The 23,322-nt window shown below is 33.6% G+C and overlaps 5 protein-coding genes across 9 annotated transcripts; 4 read left to right on the top strand and 1 right to left on the bottom strand.

The window, feature by feature from the left end:
* Positions 1–358: 358 nt before the first annotated feature.
* LOC112789185 (protein GAMETE CELL DEFECTIVE 1, mitochondrial) lies at positions 359–3,588 on the top strand. Its single transcript, XM_025830972.3, has 3 exons — positions 359–1,048; positions 2,775–2,961; positions 3,154–3,588. The coding sequence occupies exons 1-3, from the start codon at positions 447–449 to the stop codon at positions 3,355–3,357; spliced, it is 993 nt and encodes a 330-aa protein (XP_025686757.1). The 5' UTR covers positions 359–446; the 3' UTR covers positions 3,358–3,588.
* On the top strand, positions 3,279–10,103 carry LOC112789183 (TMV resistance protein N). 4 transcript variants are annotated; one of them, XM_029295683.2, is made up of 7 exons: positions 3,279–3,353; positions 3,452–3,513; positions 5,432–5,867; positions 6,205–7,303; positions 7,412–7,678; positions 7,796–8,599; positions 8,704–10,103. In XM_029295683.2, the coding sequence occupies exons 2-7, from the start codon at positions 3,477–3,479 to the stop codon at positions 9,853–9,855; spliced, it is 3,795 nt and encodes a 1,264-aa protein (XP_029151516.1). In that variant the 5' UTR covers positions 3,279–3,353; positions 3,452–3,476; the 3' UTR covers positions 9,856–10,103. The 4 variants fall into 4 exon arrangements, with proteins under 4 accessions (XP_029151516.1, XP_025686753.1, XP_025686754.1 ...); XM_025830968.3 differs by lacking the exon at positions 3,279–3,353 and having other exon boundaries at positions 3,429–3,513; XM_025830969.2 differs by lacking the exon at positions 3,279–3,353 and having other exon boundaries at positions 3,443–3,513; positions 5,448–5,867.
* A 6,276-nt stretch (positions 10,104–16,379) lies between these two features.
* Positions 16,380–18,397, top strand: LOC112789186 (lignin-forming anionic peroxidase-like). 2 transcript variants are annotated; one of them, XM_072226492.1, is made up of 5 exons: positions 16,380–16,533; positions 16,613–16,761; positions 17,152–17,346; positions 17,528–17,693; positions 17,816–18,376. In XM_072226492.1, the coding sequence occupies exons 1-5, from the start codon at positions 16,395–16,397 to the stop codon at positions 18,211–18,213; spliced, it is 1,047 nt and encodes a 348-aa protein (XP_072082593.1). In that variant the 5' UTR covers positions 16,380–16,394; the 3' UTR covers positions 18,214–18,376. The 2 variants fall into 2 exon arrangements, with proteins under 2 accessions (XP_072082593.1, XP_025686759.1); XM_025830974.2 differs by having other exon boundaries at positions 16,417–16,761; positions 17,816–18,397.
* Positions 18,398–20,512: 2,115 nt separating this feature from the next.
* LOC112789188 (protein MAIN-LIKE 1-like) lies at positions 20,513–21,591 on the top strand. Its single transcript, XM_025830975.2, has 3 exons — positions 20,513–21,024; positions 21,118–21,205; positions 21,283–21,591. Exons 1-3 carry the CDS (start codon positions 20,513–20,515, stop codon positions 21,589–21,591), a joined length of 909 nt encoding a protein of 302 aa, XP_025686760.1.
* Positions 21,592–21,703: 112 nt separating this feature from the next.
* Positions 21,704–23,065, bottom strand: LOC112772216 (uncharacterized). The gene has a single exon (XM_025817116.1). It carries the CDS (start codon positions 23,063–23,065, stop codon positions 21,704–21,706), a length of 1,362 nt encoding a protein of 453 aa, XP_025672901.1.
* Positions 23,066–23,322: the final 257 nt, after the last annotated feature.

Here is a 23,322-nt window from a genome sequence, read left to right as displayed (position 1 = left end):
TCCCCCAACCCGACAGGTCAAGGACTAATCCGTCGCGGTACTGAGCTCCATTTAAGGGTTTGCCGCTGGCCAATGGGTTGCTGCATGCACAAGGCGGGATTCGAACCCCCGACACTTGCTTAAGCGGACTAGTGAGCTAACCACTAGACCAACCCAACTTGGTTTTTTCAAAAGTAGATTAATTAAGCTGTTTTTTAAACCGGGCTTAATGATAAAAACTCTCTTGCCCCCGAGTCATGGTAGCGTTTCAATTTTTTGGGAACCCTTTAGAATTGGGCCTACTTTTTCATATGGGCCGAACGCTATAAAGCCCAATGACGAATAGCCGATATTACCCTATGTTCTACCCTCTTACACTCCGAATCCAATGCCTACTTCCGGGTCTGAGTAGCGCTTAGCTGCTTGCCTACTTCGCTACTTAGCTTCCTAATTTCTACAAACAAAAAATGCAAGCGTTTCGAAGAATCGCAACCTCTATCTCACTATCAAAACCCAAGCAATTAAACGCACCGTCCTTCACCGTTGCCGCCAAACCCTATCTCAAGATTTCCGACGAAGTTCCCGCGACGAGGTTCTGGTCGTCGGGGCGTGATTCCGGCAACGGCGAAGATGAATGGAACGAGGCGTGGGAGTCAGCGTGGCTTCCGGAGGATCTCACGCCCAAGTCTCGGGCGCCTTGGGAGACCGACGTTAACTTTGGTTCCCCCTCCACGTCCTTGCCGGAGTCTTCCTCCACCGCCATTTCCGCCGGCGTTGCGGTGGCGGAAACCGAAGCTCATGCTGACGCGGAGACGAAAGCGTTCGTGGAGGAGATGAACGAGAATTGGGAGGTTAGGAGAAAGAAGGGATCGAAGGAGAAAGAGAAGGTGCAAAATGGTGCCGTTTATAGCGTGGAGAATATGAAGAAGGATTACCGGTTGAGGAAGCAAAGGGTGCACGCTGGGCTGTGGGTTAAGGAGATTGAGAAGCTCGAGGAGGCTAAGTTGGGGGATTCCAATGGCAGCGGCGGCGGCGATGACATTCAGAGATTGCTTGATAGCTGCTCGGAGTATGCCTCTCTCTCTTGTAATTTCGGTGTTGAAAATTGGAACTGCATTTCTATTTTTACTTTTATTTTATTATTTTCAAATAAGAATAAAGGGACAATTAGGTCCCGATGATTTTGACTTCGGACTATTAGTCCTAAAGGAAAAAAAAAAAAAGAAAAGTATCAATTTGGTCCTTCACATAGCAAATGGTGGATACATGTCCTTTTATCAATTTATCAACTAAGATTTAACCGTGATATTACTCTCACCTATCTATTTATGAAAGATAGGCATATAGGTAACAACTTTTGGAGTGAAACTTAATTTGTTTGTTTTGATAGAATTTATCATAAATAGAGATATAAAAAATATATAAAAACTCAAAAGATAGTAAATATTTCATTGTCCAAAACTACATCCTTATCATGTGATGTGATAGCAACGAGACATGCACTAGCGTAAATAACGAAATACATGGACAATTATGTTTTGTTTTGCACTATTCATTGACAGAAGGAAATACATGTCCACTGTTTGTTATCTTGGAGAACTTAATTGGTATTTCTTTTCAAGGACTAATCAGTCCAAGTTTAACATCTTCAAAGATCTAACTGTTATTTTTTCTCTTCAAATAATGAAGGTTTTATAATATTAATGCATGGTGTGGATGGTCCCTTAATTGGATTGAGTAAGTATTCAGAGTTGGTCAGTTGAAGTTGCCTCATACTGATGAGTGAGGAGAATTTTAGATGTGATTGGACCATGTTAGTGAAGTTTAGGATTCCTAGTTTTATGAGATAAACATAAATTTTATGTTGCAGGGAAGAGTTGTCTTAGTGTAGGATCAGGTATGGCTTTGAGATCAATGAGGTACTTACTATAATTTACATTTTGAGAAATGTGAGAGGCCAACACTTTTTATCAATATTAGGTAACACTTTATTTTTATACTATTAAGATTTAGGGTGTAGGGTTTTGAATTTAGTATAAAAATACTTTTATTGGCCAAGTGTCGGTAAAATATGATAAATTTGTTGGTCATATAGTATTGCTCTTACATTTTTATAATAATCCATCAATGAGAAATCTCAAGAATTGAACTCAAGTCGACTTTGTGAGGCACTGAGGCCTTAATGTCTTTATGTTATTGGTGACTGCACACCATCTTATGAGGCATTATAGCTATTTTAATAGAGTAGGGCATGTCAAATTTGTGTTGAATGTGGTCTCGTCAATGGGAATGTTAATGTTTATGTTGCTTTGACAAGTTGCCATTCAACATGGTTGTCTATCTAAAACAAAATTAATAAATTATAAAACGATAGTTTCTGATGTTAAATATAAACATGGCACCATGTGTAATTTTTGAAAACTCTTAGCAAGGATTCAGGAGTGTTTGATAATATCTCATTTTATCAATTTATCCTAGTTTATTCCATTTTCTACTGTTAATGACCAGCTCTCCTGATAACTTAATCTTTTTGCTAATGCCCGTGATTCATTTCTAATTATTCTATGACACACCCCATGTTATAAATAGATAAGGCTTGAAGTTTTGACAAAGTATAGCTCAGTGTAGTGCTTTTCTATGTGATGAAATTCCATTTTTTATTTAGCTAAATGGTGTTGTAATCCTCCTCCTTTCCTAATTTATGTATGCTACAGCAACTTCAATAATTTCAATTACATATACAATAGTGCTATACTATTTCTGTGTGTTGCACTTAATGCTCTAAACACTTGTAGCATCTTCGACTCCGGCAACAATGATCTGAACAACACAGAAGTTCCAACTTCTGAGTTCAAAAACATGCCTGATGGATGGGAAACAATATCTAAATCTCAAGATGGAAACATATGGGAGATGTCCCAGAGAGAAGAGGATATACTTCTCCAGGAATTTGAGCGTCGAATTGCTTATAGCAAGTTTCAGGTTTGTCTACAAATATATTCAAATTATGCATTTCGAGTGCCGAAACAAGGCACGAACACCATTTTCACAAACAATAAAGTTCATGGATACATTCTGGTCTTCTATAATGTCAGTCAGTTATATCTTCAAATTTCTTCTGCAGTCCTTATTTGCAGCACTTATTATTCACAATCTTGTGAATCTGGAATGCAGATCGCTAGTTTTATCAAGACTCATATATTTAGTAGGAGGAGACCAATCGATGGGTGGAAATATATGATAGAGGTGGTGGGACCAAATTCTAAGAAAGGGAAGGGTAGTGTCTCTAGGGTTCCTAGTCTAGCTGATCCCTCTACTCAACCGTTCAAGGAGAAGACCCTTGTTGACAAGAATTACATTCCCCTTGAGAGAAGGTAGTATCATGTATTCTCTTTCACTTTCTATAGGTATTATCATTTAAATATTGGCAGATAAGAGGACAGTTATAGCAACTTATCTATGCTGACAACAGATATGCTTCATGAGTACATGGTTAAATGCTCAAAACCCTTCATGAAGTTATGCATTTTCGGTGTAAGTTTCCCTACTCTGCGGATTATTTGTAATGCATCCAATCTATTGCATGTTTGTCTGGCAATGTTTGCGTCCTATCCTTGTGTTGGTAAAGTTAGCTTATTATCCGTCAGTAGATAAATGTTTAATATAATAAGTTAATAACTTGCAAGGAAAAAGTTTGTTTGTTTTAGAAAATGGTTTGCAGATTAAGGTATTTGAATTGAATAAGATATTTATAAACTACCAAATGGGATTTTATGGAGATTCATGAGAAATGGCATATTACTGCTGTTTTTTTGAGAGGGGAATTGACAAAAGAAAAGGGTTTTCAAGTAAGTAGTTGTAGATATGCTTTGTGAGAATCATTGATACTAGTAAAAACGATAAAAAGTATATGGGTAACAGAGAAGTGAAAAAAGAAGGAAAGGAATAGTGATTAGAGAACTGCACTTACAAGCAGTTAAAATTTTTAAAGTGACACGATTTACAGACGAATTTACGTAGCAATCACCATTTAAGCAAAAGTGAGTAATCATCCATATTGAAACCTTGAATGCATATAAAATAATAATTCCAATTTACTAGACATTTATCTTTTAGTGATGAACTTGACATGGGTATCTGACTGCTTTATCTACATTTTCCGTTTGAAAAATTTAATATTGCATGTTAAGATTGAAAATCATGAACAGTAACCAGCAAAATAAAAAACGGAGAGTGGCAGAGTGGCAGAAGAAGGCAAAAACAATTTGTACATCGCTACTCAGTACTCACGGTTGGCAAAATCATTGAATGGAATCTTGAGGCTATTTCAAATGTAAATGCATGTTCTATCATCTTGTGGCATCGACCACTCAGCAAATGAGTAAAGACCCAGATATTTACTCTTTCAACAAAATATGCAGACGCAGAAGCTTTAAAAAGAAATTTAGGATCTTGAATTTCACACTTGGGAGCCTATAACAGTTGAGACTTGAGAGTTGATATGCATAACATATTGTTCATTGCCCAGAACGTGATGATGACTGGTGATTGTTCCGTGATCCCAAAAGCACCAGCACATATAAAATAATCCAAAATGCTAATTCAACACCCGGAGAATGAGATCGATAGCCACAACTATGCTCAAATAGTAAGAAATATGTGTAGAGTATAAAATATGGGAAACGTGTCAGGTGAAGTAATGTACTTTCGTGGCATTTTAGTACGCCATGGTTTGTAACCATTAAGATTTAAATTAAAATATTTTAATGGTTAAGATGATGTGGAGTTTTTATGCTGTGAACACAAGTTATTTAAGACATAGTTATTAAAATTGAACCGGACAGACCGAAAAACTGATGAACCATAAAAAATATTATTCAACGGCCATTTTTCTTTAATATTTACACATGACATAGGAGTTAATTAATAATTTTTTGTCTTTTTAATTAGGAAGTAGTATCATAATGTTAACGAATTATAACTTAAATGACATAGTTTTCCTTTTTTCAAATAGCGGTCTCAAATTTGAGTTTTATTTCTAACTTAAAAAAAATATTTTTTTGAATTTGTTAAATTTTTGTATAGGTTTTATTTTTTTATTTGATTTATGTTATATTTTTTATATATTATGTTATAAAATCCCTCATTTGAAACTGATAGGAGGAGGTAAGAAGTACATGTATTCTTTATTTCTTTTCATTGAGCAAAGCTCCTTAGTTCCAGAAACCAATTATTAAAGTCAAGAAAGCTAGAAATACACGTTAAAATAAAATGTAAAAAATGAAGACTAAAATGTAAGTCAAAGTTCATGCTTCTTGTGTGAGTGAATCATTCTCCTTCTGCAAATATTGGTTCATTTTTCATGATAGTACTGTGTTTGAGTTTTATGCTATTGAAGTGATGGCAAGAACAGTTGCAGCTTCTGAAACAAAGACTAATAAAAACTATGAAGTTTTCTTGAGTTTCAGGGGTAAAGACACGCGTGAAACATTCACAGGGTATCTCTATGAAGCTTTGTGCCGCGAGGGAATCATCACCTTCATGGATGATGAATATCTAACAGAAGGAGAAACAATTCGACCACAACTCTTAAAAGCCATTGAAGACTCAAAGGTTTCAATCGTTGTTTTCTCCGAAAATTATGCAACCTCAGCATGGTGTCTTGATGAGCTTGTCAAGATCTTCCAATGTCACAAGGAGAAGAACCAGCTCGTTTTTCCGATCTTCTACAAAGTAGATCCCTCTGATGTAAGGCATCAGAATAATAGTTACAAGCAAGCCATGGATGCTCATGAAATTAGGTATTGTTATGAGTCTCAGAAGGTTCAGAAGTGGAAGGAAACTTTGGCTGAAATCTCCAACATGAAAGGGTTTCATTTGAAACAAGGGTGAGTAAATTAACTAATACTACTTACTTTGATCCTGATCCTTTTGGTAGTAACAAGTCATTTTGGTTTCCAAGTATGAATGATAACAAATCTACGAAGATAAAAATGGCCAACAATGCATATATTTTGTAGCTCTTAAAATGGTAACAAATTCAGGGTACTAACTATATCGTATATGCAGGAATACCTTTTTCTTTGTTTATATAATTGAAATGAAACAATTTAGAGCTGTAGAAATGTTAGTTGCTAAATGAGAATTCTAGTCTATTGTTTTGAAGAAGTAATTCCCTACTACTGAAAAAAATTGCATTAAACCATTTCGTTTCTACATTTGCAGCTATGAATTTGAGTTTATTCAAGATATTGTGAACAAGATCAGTACTAAAGTATCTGCTAAGCAACTGCCCATTGAGGAGCATGTAGTTGGATTGCAGTACCAAGTTGCAAGACTGAAGTCCATTCTAGATATTGAGTCTAATGACAACACATTCATGTTAGGGATTCTTGGAATCGGCGGAATTGGCAAAACGACGCTTGCAAAAGCTTTGTATAACTCTCTCTGCAATCAGTTTGAAGGTGCTTGTTTTCTTTTCAATGTGAGAGAAACTTCAAGTCAAGAAAAGGGTAAAGTATGCCTACAACAAATGCTACTGTCAAAAATTCTTCAGAAGGGAAAAGTCAAGTTGGGCAGTGTTGATGAAGGAATCTCCACATTAAAAGAGAGACTTTGCACAAAAAGAGTTCTTATAGTTCTTGATGATGTTGATAAAATTGAACAGTTACAAGCACTAGCAGGAGGATGTGCTTGGTTTGGTTCTGGAAGTAGGATTATCATAACGACAAGGGATAAATATTTGCTAGCAGTTCATCAGGTCAAAAGGATTTATGATATGCCAATGCTGAATGAACATGATTCTCTCCAGCTGTTTTGTCAGAATGCATTCAAAACGAGTAGCCCGCCCACAAACTATGAAGACATGTGCAATCGAGCAATTCGATATGCCAAAGGCCTTGCATTAGCTTTAAAAGTTATAGGCTCGAATTTGATTGACAAAGATTTGAAAGAGGGGAAGTCTGCACTGGACAAATATGAAAAGAATCCTCATATAGATATTCAAAGTATTCTTAGAATAAGCTATGACAGTCTGCAGCACAATGAAAAGGAGATTTTCCTTGACATAGCATGCTTCTTTAATGGAATGAGATTGGATTATGTTAAAAGAATACTTGATGGGTGTGGATTCTACTCAGAAGATGGTATCAGAATATTAATTGATAAATCTCTCATAGCTATTGAACATGGTTACTTGAGGATGCATGACTTAATAAAGGACATGGGTAGAGACATTGTTAAGCAGGAGGCACCAAAAGAAGCTGGCGAACGAAGCAGATTATGGTTTCGAGAAGATGTTCTTGAAGTACTAACAAAAAATACAGTAAGTACACCAATAAATTGCTATCTTTAATCAAAATATTGAATCCCCTTCTCACTAGGAATTAATGCCATGTAAATAACTTTTGATGTTTTTTCCATTGTGTTAAAGGGAAGTGCTAAAATTGAAGGTATAAAACTTGATTTGCCAGAAGGGGTTAATTGGAGTGATACTGTCTTTAAGAAGATGAAGAAACTTAGGATTCTCATCGTTCGAAACACGAGTTTCCCATCTTGGCCTATTTATCTGCCGAATCAATTAAAGCTGCTTGATTGGAAGGGATACCCTTCAAAATTCCTTCCACCTGGTTTTTATCCCGAGCAAATTGCTGCCTTCAATTTACGCTTTAGTCTTCTTGTATTGAAAAAGCCATTTCAGGTACAATTGATTCTCTTCTTCTCATTCCTCTAATGGGAAAGTTAGATATGATGATGGTTCCTTTCTTCTCAAAATTTGCATAATGTTGTTATTAACTAACTGATCATTGTTTTTCAGAAATTTGAGCATTTGACCTACATGAATTTCTCTTGCTGTCAGTCTATCACTAAATTCCCTGATGTGTCTGGAGCAAAAAGTTTAAGAGAATTGATACTTGATGGATGTAAGAAACTGGTTAAGGTTGATGACTCAATTGGTTTTCTTCCTAACCTTGTTTATTTGAGTGCTTCAGAATGCACTCAACTGAAGAGTTTTCTGCTTCAAATCTCTTTGCCATCTCTTGAATATCTTAGCTTTGACTTGTGTAGTAGACTTGCACATTTCCCAGATGTACTGGGAAAGAATGATAAGCCATTAAAAATTTCTCTGAGACATACTGCTTTAAGAGAGCTTTCAGATTCTTTTGCTGAACTTAGTGGACTTGGCTATTTAGATATGACAGGTTGTAAGGAACTAAAATATCTACCAAGTAGCTTATTTATGTTGCCAAATTTTGTCACCTTGAAAATTGGAGGATGTTCCCAACTTCGAGAATTATTAACAAGTTCCAAAGGAAGGCTTTCTGAAGCAGAGCACCGGCCAAAGTTAGAGACCTTGGATTTTAGCAATGCATGTTTGTCAAATGAAGATCTTCATGTAATTATGCAGAGTTTTCCAAACTTGAAAGACTTAAACGTATTGTCAAACTATTTTGTGTCATGCCCAGAAAGCATTAAAGAGTCTATTTGCTTGAGAAGTCTTGATGTGAGCTACTGCCTTAAGCTTCAAGAAATTCCAGAACTTCCCTCTAATGTTCAAAAATTAAATGCAAGACATTGCAATTCCTTGACAGCAGATACGTCAAGCATGCTATGGTCACAGGTTTAATCTTATTTCTTTCCATTTGAGCATGCATAAAAGAATTGATGAAATAAGAATGAAAATCAGCACTAAACAAGTTTATTATGTGTTATTGGATGTGACAGGTGTGTAAAGAGATAAACAAATTACAAGTTTTGATGCCACAGACAGATATTCCAGATTGGTTCGACTATCATGATCAAGGCGGAATTCCAATCTTCTGGGCACGTTGCAAGTTCCCTGCTGTGGCTCTAGCATTCATGTTTGGCAAAATGAACTACCAAGCAGTTGAGCTTCACTTGTTTATCGACAGCGAGCATGTAAATGTCCAGCACCAACACAAGCATACTTTAAATATTGCAGAAAATCATGTGCTTCTGTGTGACCTTCGAGCTTTCTTCAACGATGAGGAATGGGAGAGCCTTGATGCACGCATTGGACATGATAATAACTGGAAGCAAGTTCAGGTGGTGTGTGAACCAGACACAAGCCTAAGAGAATGGGGAGTGTATGTGTACAAAAAAGAAACAAACATGAATGATATCCAATTCACATGTCCATATCATGAGTCCTCAAGGCTACAATCCTTGCTAGTTATTACAAATACTAAAACCATATCAAGAGAGGATGATATGGAAATAGAAAGTGCAAGGGCTTCTGCAAGCTCAGTTGAAGAGACATCAGCTAGTATTGTACAAGCTTTAGAAGCATCATACTCAAAACATGGTGTGCCACATGTTAATTCAAATAGTTGGGCTCAAACTTGTAGCCTCTGCTGCTCAGCATTACTTTCAAGTTACAGGAGACTGCTTTGCTGTACCTGCAGATGTAGGATTGATGATGATGAGCCTTGTGGAGAAGCACGGATGACAAAGGCGCAGCCAGCGCGACTCATGCTAGATGATAATTTAAATTGTTGTGCTCAAACTTGTTGCCTCTGCTTCTCAGCATTACTTTCAAGTTTCAGGAGACTGCTTTGCAGTATCTATGGACGCAGACTTGATAATGATGAGCCTTATGGAGAAGTAAAGATGACAAAGGCACAGCCAGGGCCAATGATTTCAAGACCACAAGAAGAATCAACTGAAAATGTTGATGAGGAGCGTGTTCCTTCTTCCTTCTCACAAAGCCTACAAACTGTGGTGGAAAACTTGAAGAGGCTTACAGCTCCAAGAGAAGACAAAGGTTGGAGCCATGGAGAAGACTCTTACAACTCAGAATTGAGTGATGTTGATTTTGAGGACGACGGGGAAGGAAACTTGGACATGGAAGCATAGGACTGTAGGAGATCTTTAGGGGGAGTGTGAATAAAGAGTAAGGTGAAAGAGTAAGGTGAAAATTAAGTCTTTCAAGATTTTAAATTTAGACTAATTAGTCTTCAAAAAAAAAAATAGTACCAACTTGGTCCTCCACGATGATAACAATCAGTTGATACATAACGTCTTTTTATTAATTTATCACGTAAAATTTAACAGTGGTACTTTTATGTACTTTTATCTATTCTAATGAGTTTATTTATGAAAAATCATCATGTAGATCACAACTTTTGGAACGAAGCTTCATCTATTTTGATAGGATATATTCTTAATATATAAAAGTAGATACATAAATTTACTCACGTTATTTTTAAAACATCTTTTTCTTTCTACTAATACCATGTCACTAATATTGCTTATTTGGCAAAATATTAGAATCAATCACTCAATTTTTGTCAAATCAACTATTATTTTAAAATCAGCGAAAAAAAAATGTAATTTACAAAGACATTGAATCCATATCCAGTGGCAGAATTTGAAACAAAATTTTGGGGGTCAGATAGGAGATAATTGTCAAAATATTTTTGATATGGACCCCATTTAAGATAAGCTCGTCTAATCTCATCTATCTGGTTTTGGTGATATTGTCAAATTTAAAGCCGTTTTTCAGGGCATCATTCCAAAAAATTAAGGTCAAACTCATCAGATGTAACCTTTTGAACTTTTGAAGGTTGGATCTCATTTTTTTCGTAATTAATTAAAGTAGAAGAACTATCTACAGGTGTTGATATTGTAAAAGTTATATGTTCTCCTTCTTAAATATTAGTCTTCCTCTTAAGAAATACATCAATTCTTTGATTTTTTATTATTATTTTATATAAAAATTTGAATATATATCCTGTAAAATATGTAAATAAGAAGTTAGAAAGATAAATATTAAAATTTATAATATTTATTAATTTTTTTTAACAATTTATACCAATACAATAATATTAATACTTATTGAATATTCTATTATTTTTTATCATATAAAAATTAAATTAAATAAATAGTAAAATATAAAATAATATTAAATTAAATATATAAAAAAATATCTAATCTTTTATATTTGAACTTAAAGGTAGAGAGAGTGTTACTTATTGAACTTATTGGGTACTTTAAGTCATAGTAAATTATTTAAGTCAATTAAACTATTTTTTATCTTTAAAAAAAGTACTACTAATTTTTTTATAAAAAGTTTGGGGGCATAACCCCATGTCTGAACTAAGCTCCGCCACTGTCCATATCCATATATTTATTATATCTCACCGTTATAAATAATATAATAAATTCATAACTCCAATAATTAATTTATTAATTTCTATAAAAAACTTATTAAATATAATAAATATTCATATTACAAATATAATAATAATAATAATATTAATCATAATAAATTTTACGTTACAAATATTCAAATTTCATACTATTTGAACTTATATAAATCTCTTATCACTATTCCTTCAAATGACATTAAATTTAGCATAAAATATTTATTTTCGAACTACACAACATCTCAAACTTACTCAATGGAGCATCATTCTTTGGACAATATCACCAAATAAAATGACAATTAGTTTATCAAAGTTCGTGTGATTCATCTATGGAAAATATTAACACCCACAAATAAAGAAGAGTCTTTTGCTTAAAAAGGATTATATTAGATGAAAAGGTACAAAACAAACATATTTATTATATTTTTAAATTAAATTTACGAAAAAATACTTTAATTATTTTTACTTTTTATATTATTTTATAATACTTTATATATAATTGTATTTTAATATGTTAAATTATATTTCTTTTAATATGCTATTCATTATTCTTTTTTAACTAATTATGAACTATGATTTAGGGCTTGTTTGGGTGAGTTTCTAAAAAAAGATTTTTTTGAATTATCTTTTTTTTTAAAAAAAATCTTATGAAAAAATAAAAGTAATTTTATGTTGGATATCTCATACAAAAAGATCTTTTTATCTATCAATTATGTTTGGGTATAACGATATAAAAGTACTTATTTATTTATTTATTACATGAAAAATATCTTTTTTAAGGAAAAAAGATTTTTTAAAAAAAGATGTAAATTACAACTTCTCAAAAAGATGGTTTTTTTTTTATTTTTCTAGTGCTTTTACTTTTACTACTAGAAATTTGCCAAACACGCTAAAAAAATAAAAAAGATATTTTTTCATTGAAAAAGATATTTTTTTATCAAAATAATGACGCCCAAGCAAGCACTTACTAACACTGCAGGGAAGAAAAAGTCTATACTATAAAAAATTTAAAAATAGAATATACAAATGATTTGTATAGGCCAATTAAAGGTATAATGAAAGCAAATTTTTTACTCACAATTGTTGTGAAAGAAATTAAAGATCTAATTTTAAACATTTTTCAAGACTATTTTGAATTTGCATCACTTGAGACATTGTCCGACAGAGTGGGTCGAAGAAAAATACTAACAAGTAATTTCATTTTATATTATTTCAATTATTTTTATTAAAAATAACTTATTCAAAAAAAATCTACACATTTTTGTTCTCTTTATTGTAGATGTCATTAGAAAAGTACATCAAGAGATTAAGAAGAAAGAAAATCATACAAATTCAAGACACATTTTCAGAAGAAAAACATACATGGAAAGATGGAACAAACAACATAATAAAAAGTGCATACAACTCAACAATTCATAAAATACATGCCTTCACAAGAACCTCGACAGAAAAAAGAAAACAACAATTCTAACAATAACCAATAAAGAAAAAGGAGGACGAGCGTCACATAAGAAGACTAAATTCATCAACTAAAACAAATGCAAAAATCAAATTACCAAATAAAAATGTCACTTTGTACGACTTTAATATCCAAATCTTATGTACTACAAATTATTTTAAATAAAACACATTTCAAATATAACTTTAGTTTGCACATATTTAATTTAAGAAAAAGTATAGGTAGACAATGAAAATATTAAACAATGTGAATAATAGATATATCGGATGTTCATTTTATTAGGTATACAGATTGTTATTTTAATATTAAGATTTGGATAGTTAATTTGGAAGTGTAGTGTGTTTTTATTTGATTGTTGGTTGTTCATGTTATTTAAAATAATCATTATTTACCTAGCACTCTCCTTAATTTAATTCCATAAAACATAGTCATTTTAAATATTTATTATATACTATCAGTAATTTACCATTCGCGCATTGTGCGGTCTCATTCTAGTTTGTTATAAATAAAGAACAATTAATAGAGATTATATGAAAATTTAAAAAATAATAAATATTTTACTGTCTAAAACTACATCAACGAAATATGCATCACTGTAAATAACAAAATACATGAACAATTTCATTTCGTTTCGCATTATCCATTTCGATATTGATTTTTTTTCAAAAACTAATTAATCTAAAGTCAAAATTCTCAAATATCTAATTGTCACTTTACTCTTAATAAAAGAAGGGAAGGGAGAGGAGCAAAAGTAAGTTATATTGTCATAGATGCTGTGTTGTTGAATTCCCTCTCCAATCTGTGAAGTGTATGTGTTCAAGAAAGAAACAAACATTGATGATGATCATTCTAGTTGCGAAAAGACTGGGCTAGTACTGTGGACGAAGTAGCGTGCTTAGAAGACACTGAGTTCAATATGGAAAGGAGAGTCAAATATGGAAGCATAAAAGATGTCATGAAATGAACTCAAGACAGTTAACGTTAGATCATGCTATGATTAATGCGATAAAGCGTTGGTGGAGGTAAGATAAGAACTCAAGTTCAAATATTAAGGTAATGATTTAAAGTTAAGGTTGAAATGGAATTTAATATGAATATATATGTTGGATTCCTACAACAAAAAGAGTGACAAAATCTATATAATTTTAAAATGTCTTGAATTTGATAAAGTTTAGGATATATGGGTCACGTGTGAAGAAGAAGTCATATTCTTAATTGGATGAAAAGACGATAGAAGAGGAGGCTCAAGTATAGTCTTGAATTATATTCTCATAACAAAATGCTCTGTTCTTTATTAATCATAATTTAAATAGACGGGTTACATGCATAGATTAAATGAACCAATATGAATACGAGACACTGAGAAGCATATGTAGATTCATTTGATCTTATTTTGAATTGAAATCTCGAACGTTGATGGTGCAAAGAAGAAAGCTGGCATGCTCTGGTTACTATTTTCTGCCAGCTAATTGTTATGACAAGAATACAAGAGGTGACCAATTCTCTTTAGCCACCACGCCACCAAATAATTTTTAGATTTCTTCAAAACTCTGTTCGTACTTTTTGAATTTTTGATTGGTTCGTTGGATTAGTTGCATTTATTAACGAAGAAAAGTTGCCTTTCTTTTATTTATTTTTCTCTCTAAGCGTTCAATACGTGTTGGTTTATACTTTATAATTTGCTCCGTTTGATTAATAATCAATATCTCTTACAGAGACATAATATATCTTTTATTTTCTTATTATTTTTATTAATTTTTTATAATTATACTTTTTTAATTTTTAAATAAAAAAATTAAATTAAATTTTTATAATTTATTTTAATTTATTATCAAATAAAATACAAAAACATTAATTTTATATTTTTATCTTTTGTATCTTATTTTTAATATATTATTTTATTTTATTCTCAAAATCAAACGTAATTTTAACGGTGTTTTTTACTTTTTTTTTTCTTATATATTTTATCAACATCATCCTATTAACAAGAGTGTACCTATCTTTGCAAATTGAAATTGCATTTACGTTCGTGGTTTAACTAAATTTACCAAAAGAAATTTCGGAATGGTTAATAATACTTCCTCAATTTGAAGTTGGATTCGAACTAGTATAGGGCAGCCAGCAAGTATATCATAGATTCATAGTTGATGTGTTTGACCAGTCTATTATATTTTTCTGATAATATAGCCAAAGCCAAGGAATAATTACTTTTATATATAGACTTCCAATATTTTATTGTTCCAGCCGAAAATTTGCATGGTGTGCTAATCATTTTTGCTTATTATCGTTTCGCCGAATATTCTGAAAAGGATATATAGTCATTACTCATTCAACACGACAACTAACTAACTAAATTATGTAAATTAAATTGAGATAATTTCATCACTTGTTTATATTTCATATACGAAACAATCATACATTTTAGACATGATACTATAATTGTTCAACGTCTGTATCTTTCGTATTTAGTTATATCTTGATGAAAAAACAAAAATCTTTTTACACACTTGAATACAATCTATCATATATGTCCAACTTATTATTAATACAAGAAATTATTCAAAATACTTTATATAAATACTACAAATATAAACCAATTTAGATTGGTTTAGTAGTTATCTCATTAATCCACTTAAGTAAGTGTTAAGAATTTGAATTTCGTCTTGTATATGCAACAATAATCAAAATCTAAATTGAGAAGAAATCTTGAGACATTAGAATCCTTTAATTTGTAGTTTATGATTTGATCTAATTTCATAAATTTATTATGTTAACTGTCAATTAAGACTAGGTGGAAACTCAGCCGTTAGATGATTTGACTGATTTGACTAAATTTTGATCTAACGGCTCTTAGATATCAACTTCACATAAAGTCGATTTTACCTGAATTTTCACCTTAAGACTATTACGTATGTGTTACGATATCACTTAAAAGTGAAAAAAGACTAATATAATTAATTTAAAATTTTTAAAAAAATTCATTAAAAAAATCTATCAGTAACTAATTTAAAAAATAGATAATTTTTTAAGGACTAATTTAATTATTTATTCTTTATAAATATGTAAACTAATTAAATAATATACTCTATTAGTTTAGTTAATTAGGTTCAGTCTTTTTGGCTCATTTTTTTAATCCTATAATTTCCTATGAAAATTAAGCCAAATCAGAACGTAGGCCATGAATCCACGTACGTGTTGTGGGAGCATTTTCTATTTCAAAATGCTCCTAGCTTCTGCTGCATGCGCGTTAATATAGTCAGGAATCAATTTTGACTCTCACGTGCATTATTTTTTTTACAACAATGTAAATTAAAAAATATAAATTAACTATTAATTAGTTATCGATATAAAAATATATATTTAATATTTTATAATTTTTATTATATTATTATAAATAAATTTAATTATTTATTTATATAAATTTAATTATTCTATTATATCAAATTTAATTATTTAATAACTAATTATTTAACTAGAAAAATATGTAAAACAATATGCATGTATACACACAATATATAACGACTAATTTAGTATTTGTTTTTAGTATATATGGAATATTTTTTTATTTGTTTATTAAGATAAATAAATAAAAGAAATTTCTTTATTGATAAAGTCTTCCTCACGATATTAATTAATGAAGGCATAAAGTGGCATTTAGAGATTTAGTTGCCATTTGGAAAGAAAAGAAATTTCTCAACTCGCCTTTAAGGAACCTTTGCTACGCGTTTTAGCGGACATTAGTGACCATGACAATTTCTCACATAACCAAAGTATGTAACTATAAATACATGACCACTGACACCCACTCCTACATCATCTCTTCATTCTCATCACTAATCATTATTCTACATCTTGTTACCCATTCTTCATTCTTTAATTTCTCAATTGTTTTAACTATATTCATTATCATCTTCAATTATTTGTTCAAAAATAAAAATTATGGGCGGCAGAATTCAAAGTGTCACTACTATTTTTGTTATCATATTGGTTCTCTTAGGCACAGCATGTGATGCACAGTTATCTTCAACATTTTATGATACAACATGCCCCAATGCCCTTTCCACCATTCGAACCACCATTCGCACGGCGGTTTCTAAGGAGCGCCGCATGGCGGCTTCTCTTGTTCGCCTTCATTTCCATGATTGCTTTGTTCAGGTATACTTAATAGTTAATACATTATTCTTCATTATTGATTACATGTTAGAGATATAATTATTAATGTTGCCTTCTTCTATTAGTTTCAATTTTTGGGTTGAGTGATTTTATGACATGGTATTAGAGCTCTATATTTAAAAAGTCTACAATTCGATTCTTGATGAACAAAAAAAAAAAGCATAAAACAAATAAAGGAGAAAAAAAGGCATATACAAAAAATAAAACAGACTTAAAAGAGACTCTTTTTTGAAAGAGAGTGCTAGAGATATAACCATTAATATTATCTTCTCTTGTTAACTTAAATTTTTAGGATAAATAATTTCATCTTTCATGACAAATTATAAATAATTTAATAGAATCTTAAACATTTAAATGTTTATTGATATGCAGGGTTGTGATGCATCAATTTTACTAGATGATAGCCCCCCGACAATTGTGAGCGAGAAAGGTGCATTACCTAATAATAACTCAGTTAGAGGATTTGAAGTCATAGATCAAGCTAAAGCTGCTGTAGAGAAAGTATGCCCTGGAGTCTTTTCATGCGCAGACATTGTTGCTGTAGCTGCTCGTGATGCATCATTCGCTGTAAGTATATTATGAAATCACTTCTCCTAAAAGTTTAAGTTAATCTATAAGATAATGTACATAAATAATTATATTTTTAATACGTCTCTTTTAAATTTTAGAAATTTTGATACTATATTATAGTGAGACTCAAATTAAAGGATGCAATTTTTTGTTCTTTCTCTAACAAATTCTTGATCAGGTGGGTGGTCCATCATGGGTTGTGAAGCTTGGACGCAGAGATTCTACTACAGCAAGTATAACTTTGGCTAATGCTGACCTTCCACTTGCCTCAGATGATCTTAACACTCTCATCTCTCGTTTCAGTAACAAAGGATTTAGTGCAAAAGAAATGGTCACTTTATCTGGTAATTCAATATTCATTGCTAATAATATGTAACATACTCGTCACGCTAAATTTAATATAGAGATAAAATGTTAATTACAAATTATATGACAATCATTAATAAATCTAATTTTTAATTTGTAGGTGCTCATACAATTGGCCAAGCTCGATGTGTGACATTCAGAAATAGAATATATGGTAACACAAGTGACATTGATGCTGGTTTTGCTAGCACTCGCCAACGTGGTTGTCCATCTTTGATTAACAACGACAACAATAAAAAGTTGTCACCATTGGACTTGGTCACACCCAATTCTTTTGATAACAATTACTTCAAGAACTTGATTCAGAAGAAGGGTCTTCTTCAATCGGATCAAGTTTTGTTTAGTGGAGGATCTACAGATTCATTTGTTTCTGAGTATAGTAAGAATCCTACAACTTTTAAATCGGATTTTGCAGCTGCTATGATAAAAATGGGAGATATTTCTCCTTTGACTGGATCAGCTGGAATCATAAGAAAAATTTGCAGTGCTATCAACTAATGGCTCCTGAATCTTGGCTTCAATTTGTACTCATATTGTTTTGTTTTATACATGTTTCATAAATTCTTATTGTTCTTGTCCTTACTAAGGTGTTCTCTAAATTCATATTGATTCATTTAATTGTAATTTGTAACTATCTTTCTTTATTCAATGATAAAAGAAATTGTAAGTTTGGTTTTCTTTATCTAAATTTTTTTTTTTTTTGGTGACTTTTATCTAAATTTATTTGTTTAAAAGCAGTGTCATACTATCCAAATATCAATTTAATTGGTGATTATTTAATTGTTCGAGTATTTTACTAATATGAATCTATGATACACTTTTGTTAATTTTGAGAAAGGAATGATTTATTTGAAATTTAAAAAGATCAATTTAATTTACAGTAAATTTAAGTAATCAATAAATTATGCATTTATTTGTTAAAAACATATATACAATAATTTATTAGTTAATCATAAATTTTTTATTGAAACTATAATTTACGACAGATTTATTTTTGAAGCGTTGGATTAAAAAATATAGTAAAAAAATTAAAAATTATACTATATTAATCATTATATATTTTTATATTAATATATGTATTTTTTTTAATATATATTTTATATTTTAATATATATTATTTTATATAAATAATTAATTTTATATTTTAATATATATTTTATACTTTTATTACACTTAGCATGTTTGTTACAGGAACAAGGATACCGTTAGACACTTTATAAAGGGGCCAAAAATTGTAGATTGTAACAAAAAATTAGGGGTGGCTTAGATCCAACTTTAATTTTATTTGTAAATTGAAATTTTTATATAAATTCAACCTATTTTATTTGTAGATTGAGAATATTTCAATTCTAATATCATTTATTTTTAACTCACGGATATCTGACTTTATTGGTGAGTTATAAAAAAATACAACATTATAATATTAGTATATAACTAGATGATAATTTAAAATAGAACTGATTTTTATATAAAAAAAATATATTAAATTATTAATTAATGATCTTCTCTTAATAATTAAGAATCTTTTGTATTTAACAAGAAATTCTTGGTATATATATATATATATATATATATATATATATATATATATATATATATATATATATATATATATATATATATATATATATATATATATATATATAAAGGATGTAGATTGATCGGATGGTGTTGAGATTTAAGTATTTAACCCATACCCTATTCGATTTGCACGTTAAATATCTGCGGATAAGATATATATATGATGTAGGTTGATCGGATGAAGTTGAGGTTTAAGTGTTTAACCCATACTCTATGGCTTTTTTATATAAATAATCATTGGGATCACTTTTTTTTCCCAAAATACGCATGCTTCCAAATTTTTTCTGAAATACGCATGCTCATATCAGGTACTTCGCCCACGAGATGGAGATGCACAGCATTTCACTACCGGCGCCAGCGAAATGGAGGAGAGAGGAGCCAGGGTCTGCAATTCGTGGCTGCCACCAAGGACTTGAGGCACCTCCAGGACGGCGCACACGAAATGGAGCATCTCACGCTCACCGGCCACGAAATGGCCCATTTAGTTGGCGGCGACCACGAGTTGGCGTCCTCGTTTCTGGCGGGCACGAATTGGGCAGTCAAAGCGGCTGCAGCAGGAGGCTCACATGCATTGGCGTGTTGGGTGGCAGGGTTGTATTGGAAATGGAGCCAGGAGTGTTATAAAAGGGGGGTGGGGAGAGCCTTCATGCACGGTGAAATTGAAATAGGGGTAGAAAAATAAAGTTGAGAGTGGTAAATGAAGGCTGAGAGTGGGTGAGTTTGTGGTGGTGAGTTTTAAAAAAAAATTAAAACTAAATATGAGTGGGGGAGGGGTGAACGTGGAGGAAAACTTGAACCGGTTGGACGAACTTCACATAGCGGCACATTTATTCCATAAGGTTAGTTTACTTTAAATATTTGGATTGCCGTTGTTAGGGAATGTTATAACTAATTTCGTCGATATTTAAAAATTTTATATAGTATTCGTAACTGTTGTCTTCCTTGGCTTTTTATGTTGTAGCCCACACGTGTTCTTACTCCGCATGGCACGTTGGTTGATGTTTTCATGTTAGAGGCTGAGGATCCAACCATGGCAATTAGGCGGGAGAGGCTTGAGCCTTATCTGAGACGCACCGGATTTTATCATGCCTCGCTGATCAAGCGCTTCGAGTACGACAATCCACTTATTAGTGCCTTTGTCGAACGATGACGACCGGAAACACATACTTTTCATCTCCCTTGGGGTGAGTGTACCATAACCCTGGAAGATGTAGCCATGCAGTTAGGTCTACCTATTGATGGTCAGCCTGTTAGCGGTACGCTAAGGTCATGGAGTAAGTTTTACCAAAGAGATATTTGGGAATGGTGTCATGAACTTTTAGGTGAGGTTTCCGCCGGACACGTAGGGACAACGAAGTACAACATCAAGTTGAAGTGGCTCAGAACTCGTCTTCAACAGATGCCGCTTGACTTAGATGATAATGGCCTCATGCAGTATGCACGATGTTACATACTCTACCTGTTGGGAGGCGTCCTTCTTCCAGACAAGGCCAACAACACAGTCCATGTTCGATATCTGCCTTTACTGGCTGAGTATGATGCCATAGGCACCTACAGTTGGGGTAGTGCCGTCCTCTGTTGGTTATATTGTGCTATGTGCCTAGCAACAGATTACAGTGTTGAGGATATGGCCGGGTGTCACACGTTGCTCATGTCGTGGATATACTACAGATTACCGTTCTGGGCCCCGAATGTCACCACACCGTACAGTTTTCCTTTAGCCACTAGGTATTTTATCGGTCTCCACACTTTGTGAATTTTGTCAATTATCCTTTCATGACGGAAATAGATTTTTTAATAAAGTCTGACATTGTGAAACAGGTGGGCAGGGAAAAAAGGACAAAATGACTATGCTGAGCAGCGCCTACTTAGGCACCGGTTGCAGTTGGATAATCTGCAGGTCGACGAGGTCGGTGCCCGTTGTTAGTAATATGTATTCAATAACAACTTATATGGCCGTTGTGACGGGGTTTCTTTTCTTTGTAGTTTGTTTGGCAACCGTACATGGAGCCTTGGATTTTGTCTAGAGTTCCTGCAGAATTCCTCAGCCACCCGCATGGAGATTTCTATACCGCCGCTGTGCCACTAATATTTTTCAGGTGGATTGAGATCCTAAATGTTGATCGGGTGTTGCGACAGTTTGGGGGAAAGCAAGGACCTCCAAACCCTCCGCTGAATATAGATACATTCCATCGACAATCGGCTCGTAATGATGACGGATGGTGGCCGGTTCGACTATCCGAGTGGTTTGAGGTATGGGCCAACCGGCGCACGGATGCATACCGGCATCATTAAAATATAAACGACAACGCAAATGTAACAGAGATTACACAAAATCAACCTTCATTAAATATGATTAAGATACTACATTTGGGAACAAAATACATTAGATTGAGATGGTTGAAACTTAGCTTGCCGAAACATGCGGACAACTGCGCCTGGTATGTCCTGGTGTCCTGCAAAGGCCGCACCTCTTACCTGGTCCCAGCTCAACCTCGTCCATTTCATTCCGAATCCTAGTAGACACCGGACGTCCTTCCACTGAACGTCGTAAGAGGGGGTTGGGACGAAGACGGTGTCCTTCTCGAGGGGGCCACATCTCCTCATCCGGCATTGGCTGGAATTCCTTTTCATATACCCGAAACACGCTCTCAACACGATAGACTAAATCAACGTACTGTTGCCAGTCCAATCTCGCATATGCGCAGGCAGCCAAGGCATGTGCACAGGGATAGTGTAACGCCTGGAAGAAACCACAGTCACATCTGCGGTACTGAAGGTTAACCCAGAACCGTGACTGCACCCCTACAGCAGCTATCTCGTCGACCGTGAAAATAGTAGTATTCCTATCGTGCGACGTCACTAACATCAGCGGGATCCCCTCACGGTTCGCTAGTATGGCTTTTTGCAAGAACTGTGAGAACACCTGACCGCTTGCAATCTGTGCTTGTGCTTGCCGACCCTTGAGGACAAACAACTCATTCAGGCGATGGTAAGTAGACTTGACAATTGCACAGACTGGTAGATTTCTAGCGCCCTTCAGCACGGAATTGATACACTCAGATAGATTGGTCGTCATGTGACCATATCGCCGGCCCTCATCAAGGTGCTGAAGCCATTTAGGTGGCTCTAACCCTCGGATCCACTCCATCATCTGCGGAGATGTAACCGGATCCTCGCTACTAATAAGCTCTAGGTAGTACTGTGACTGCTCTTGCGTCTTCGAATATGCAGCATTGACAAGGTGTCTTTTGGCTTCTTTACTCTTGAAACTGGTTGCGAAGTTTGAGGCAATATGTCGTATACAATACACATTGTGTTCCCATCCACACCCCTCACGCTCCAACGTGGCCTTTATTGCCGCATGCCTGTCGGATATAAGCAGAACTCCTGGCCGAGTTGCGATATGCCTCCTCAAATTGGTGAGGAAGAAGTACCATGAATCTGTGTTCTCTCTCTCAACTAGTGCGAAAGCCACCGGTAGAATGTTGTTATTGCCGTCCTGTGCTATGCCCATGAGAAGGGTGCCTGCGTACTTACCATACAGGTTTGTTCCATCAACTGACACCAGTGGTTTACAATGCCTAAAAGCTTCAACACATGAAGGGAACGACCAGAAGACCTGGTGAAACATGACACTCTCACGGTCGAGTGTGTTTCTGACATAATACGGTCGCGTTTCGAGGTCAACAATTGTCCCTGGTGCGAAAATGCGTACTAAGTTATTACCATGTGAAGGACTCAAGAGACAGTAAATATCAAAGACCATTCGATAATAAAATGCAACTACTACCTGGGACAAAAGCTTGCAAAGCAGTGAGGTATCTACGCAGCTGGTCATACGACTCGTCCTAATCACCATAGATCCTTGCGATTGCCTTTTGCTTCGCGTGCCAAACCTTCTTGTATGACTGACAAACCCCAATTTGACGGTTTGTCTTGTATTGAATTTAGAGCATCTTGACAGCCTTTTGTCACATTTAGCCTAGGAATTAGCATGATTTTGTTATCTCTCCAGTATTTGCT

This window comes from Arachis hypogaea, chromosome 3, assembly GCF_003086295.3.
Source record: "Arachis hypogaea cultivar Tifrunner chromosome 3, arahy.Tifrunner.gnm2.J5K5, whole genome shotgun sequence".
In the NCBI taxonomy this organism is placed as follows: Eukaryota; Viridiplantae; Streptophyta; class Magnoliopsida; order Fabales; family Fabaceae; genus Arachis; species Arachis hypogaea.
This window is presented reverse-complemented; position numbering and strand designations above follow the sequence as displayed.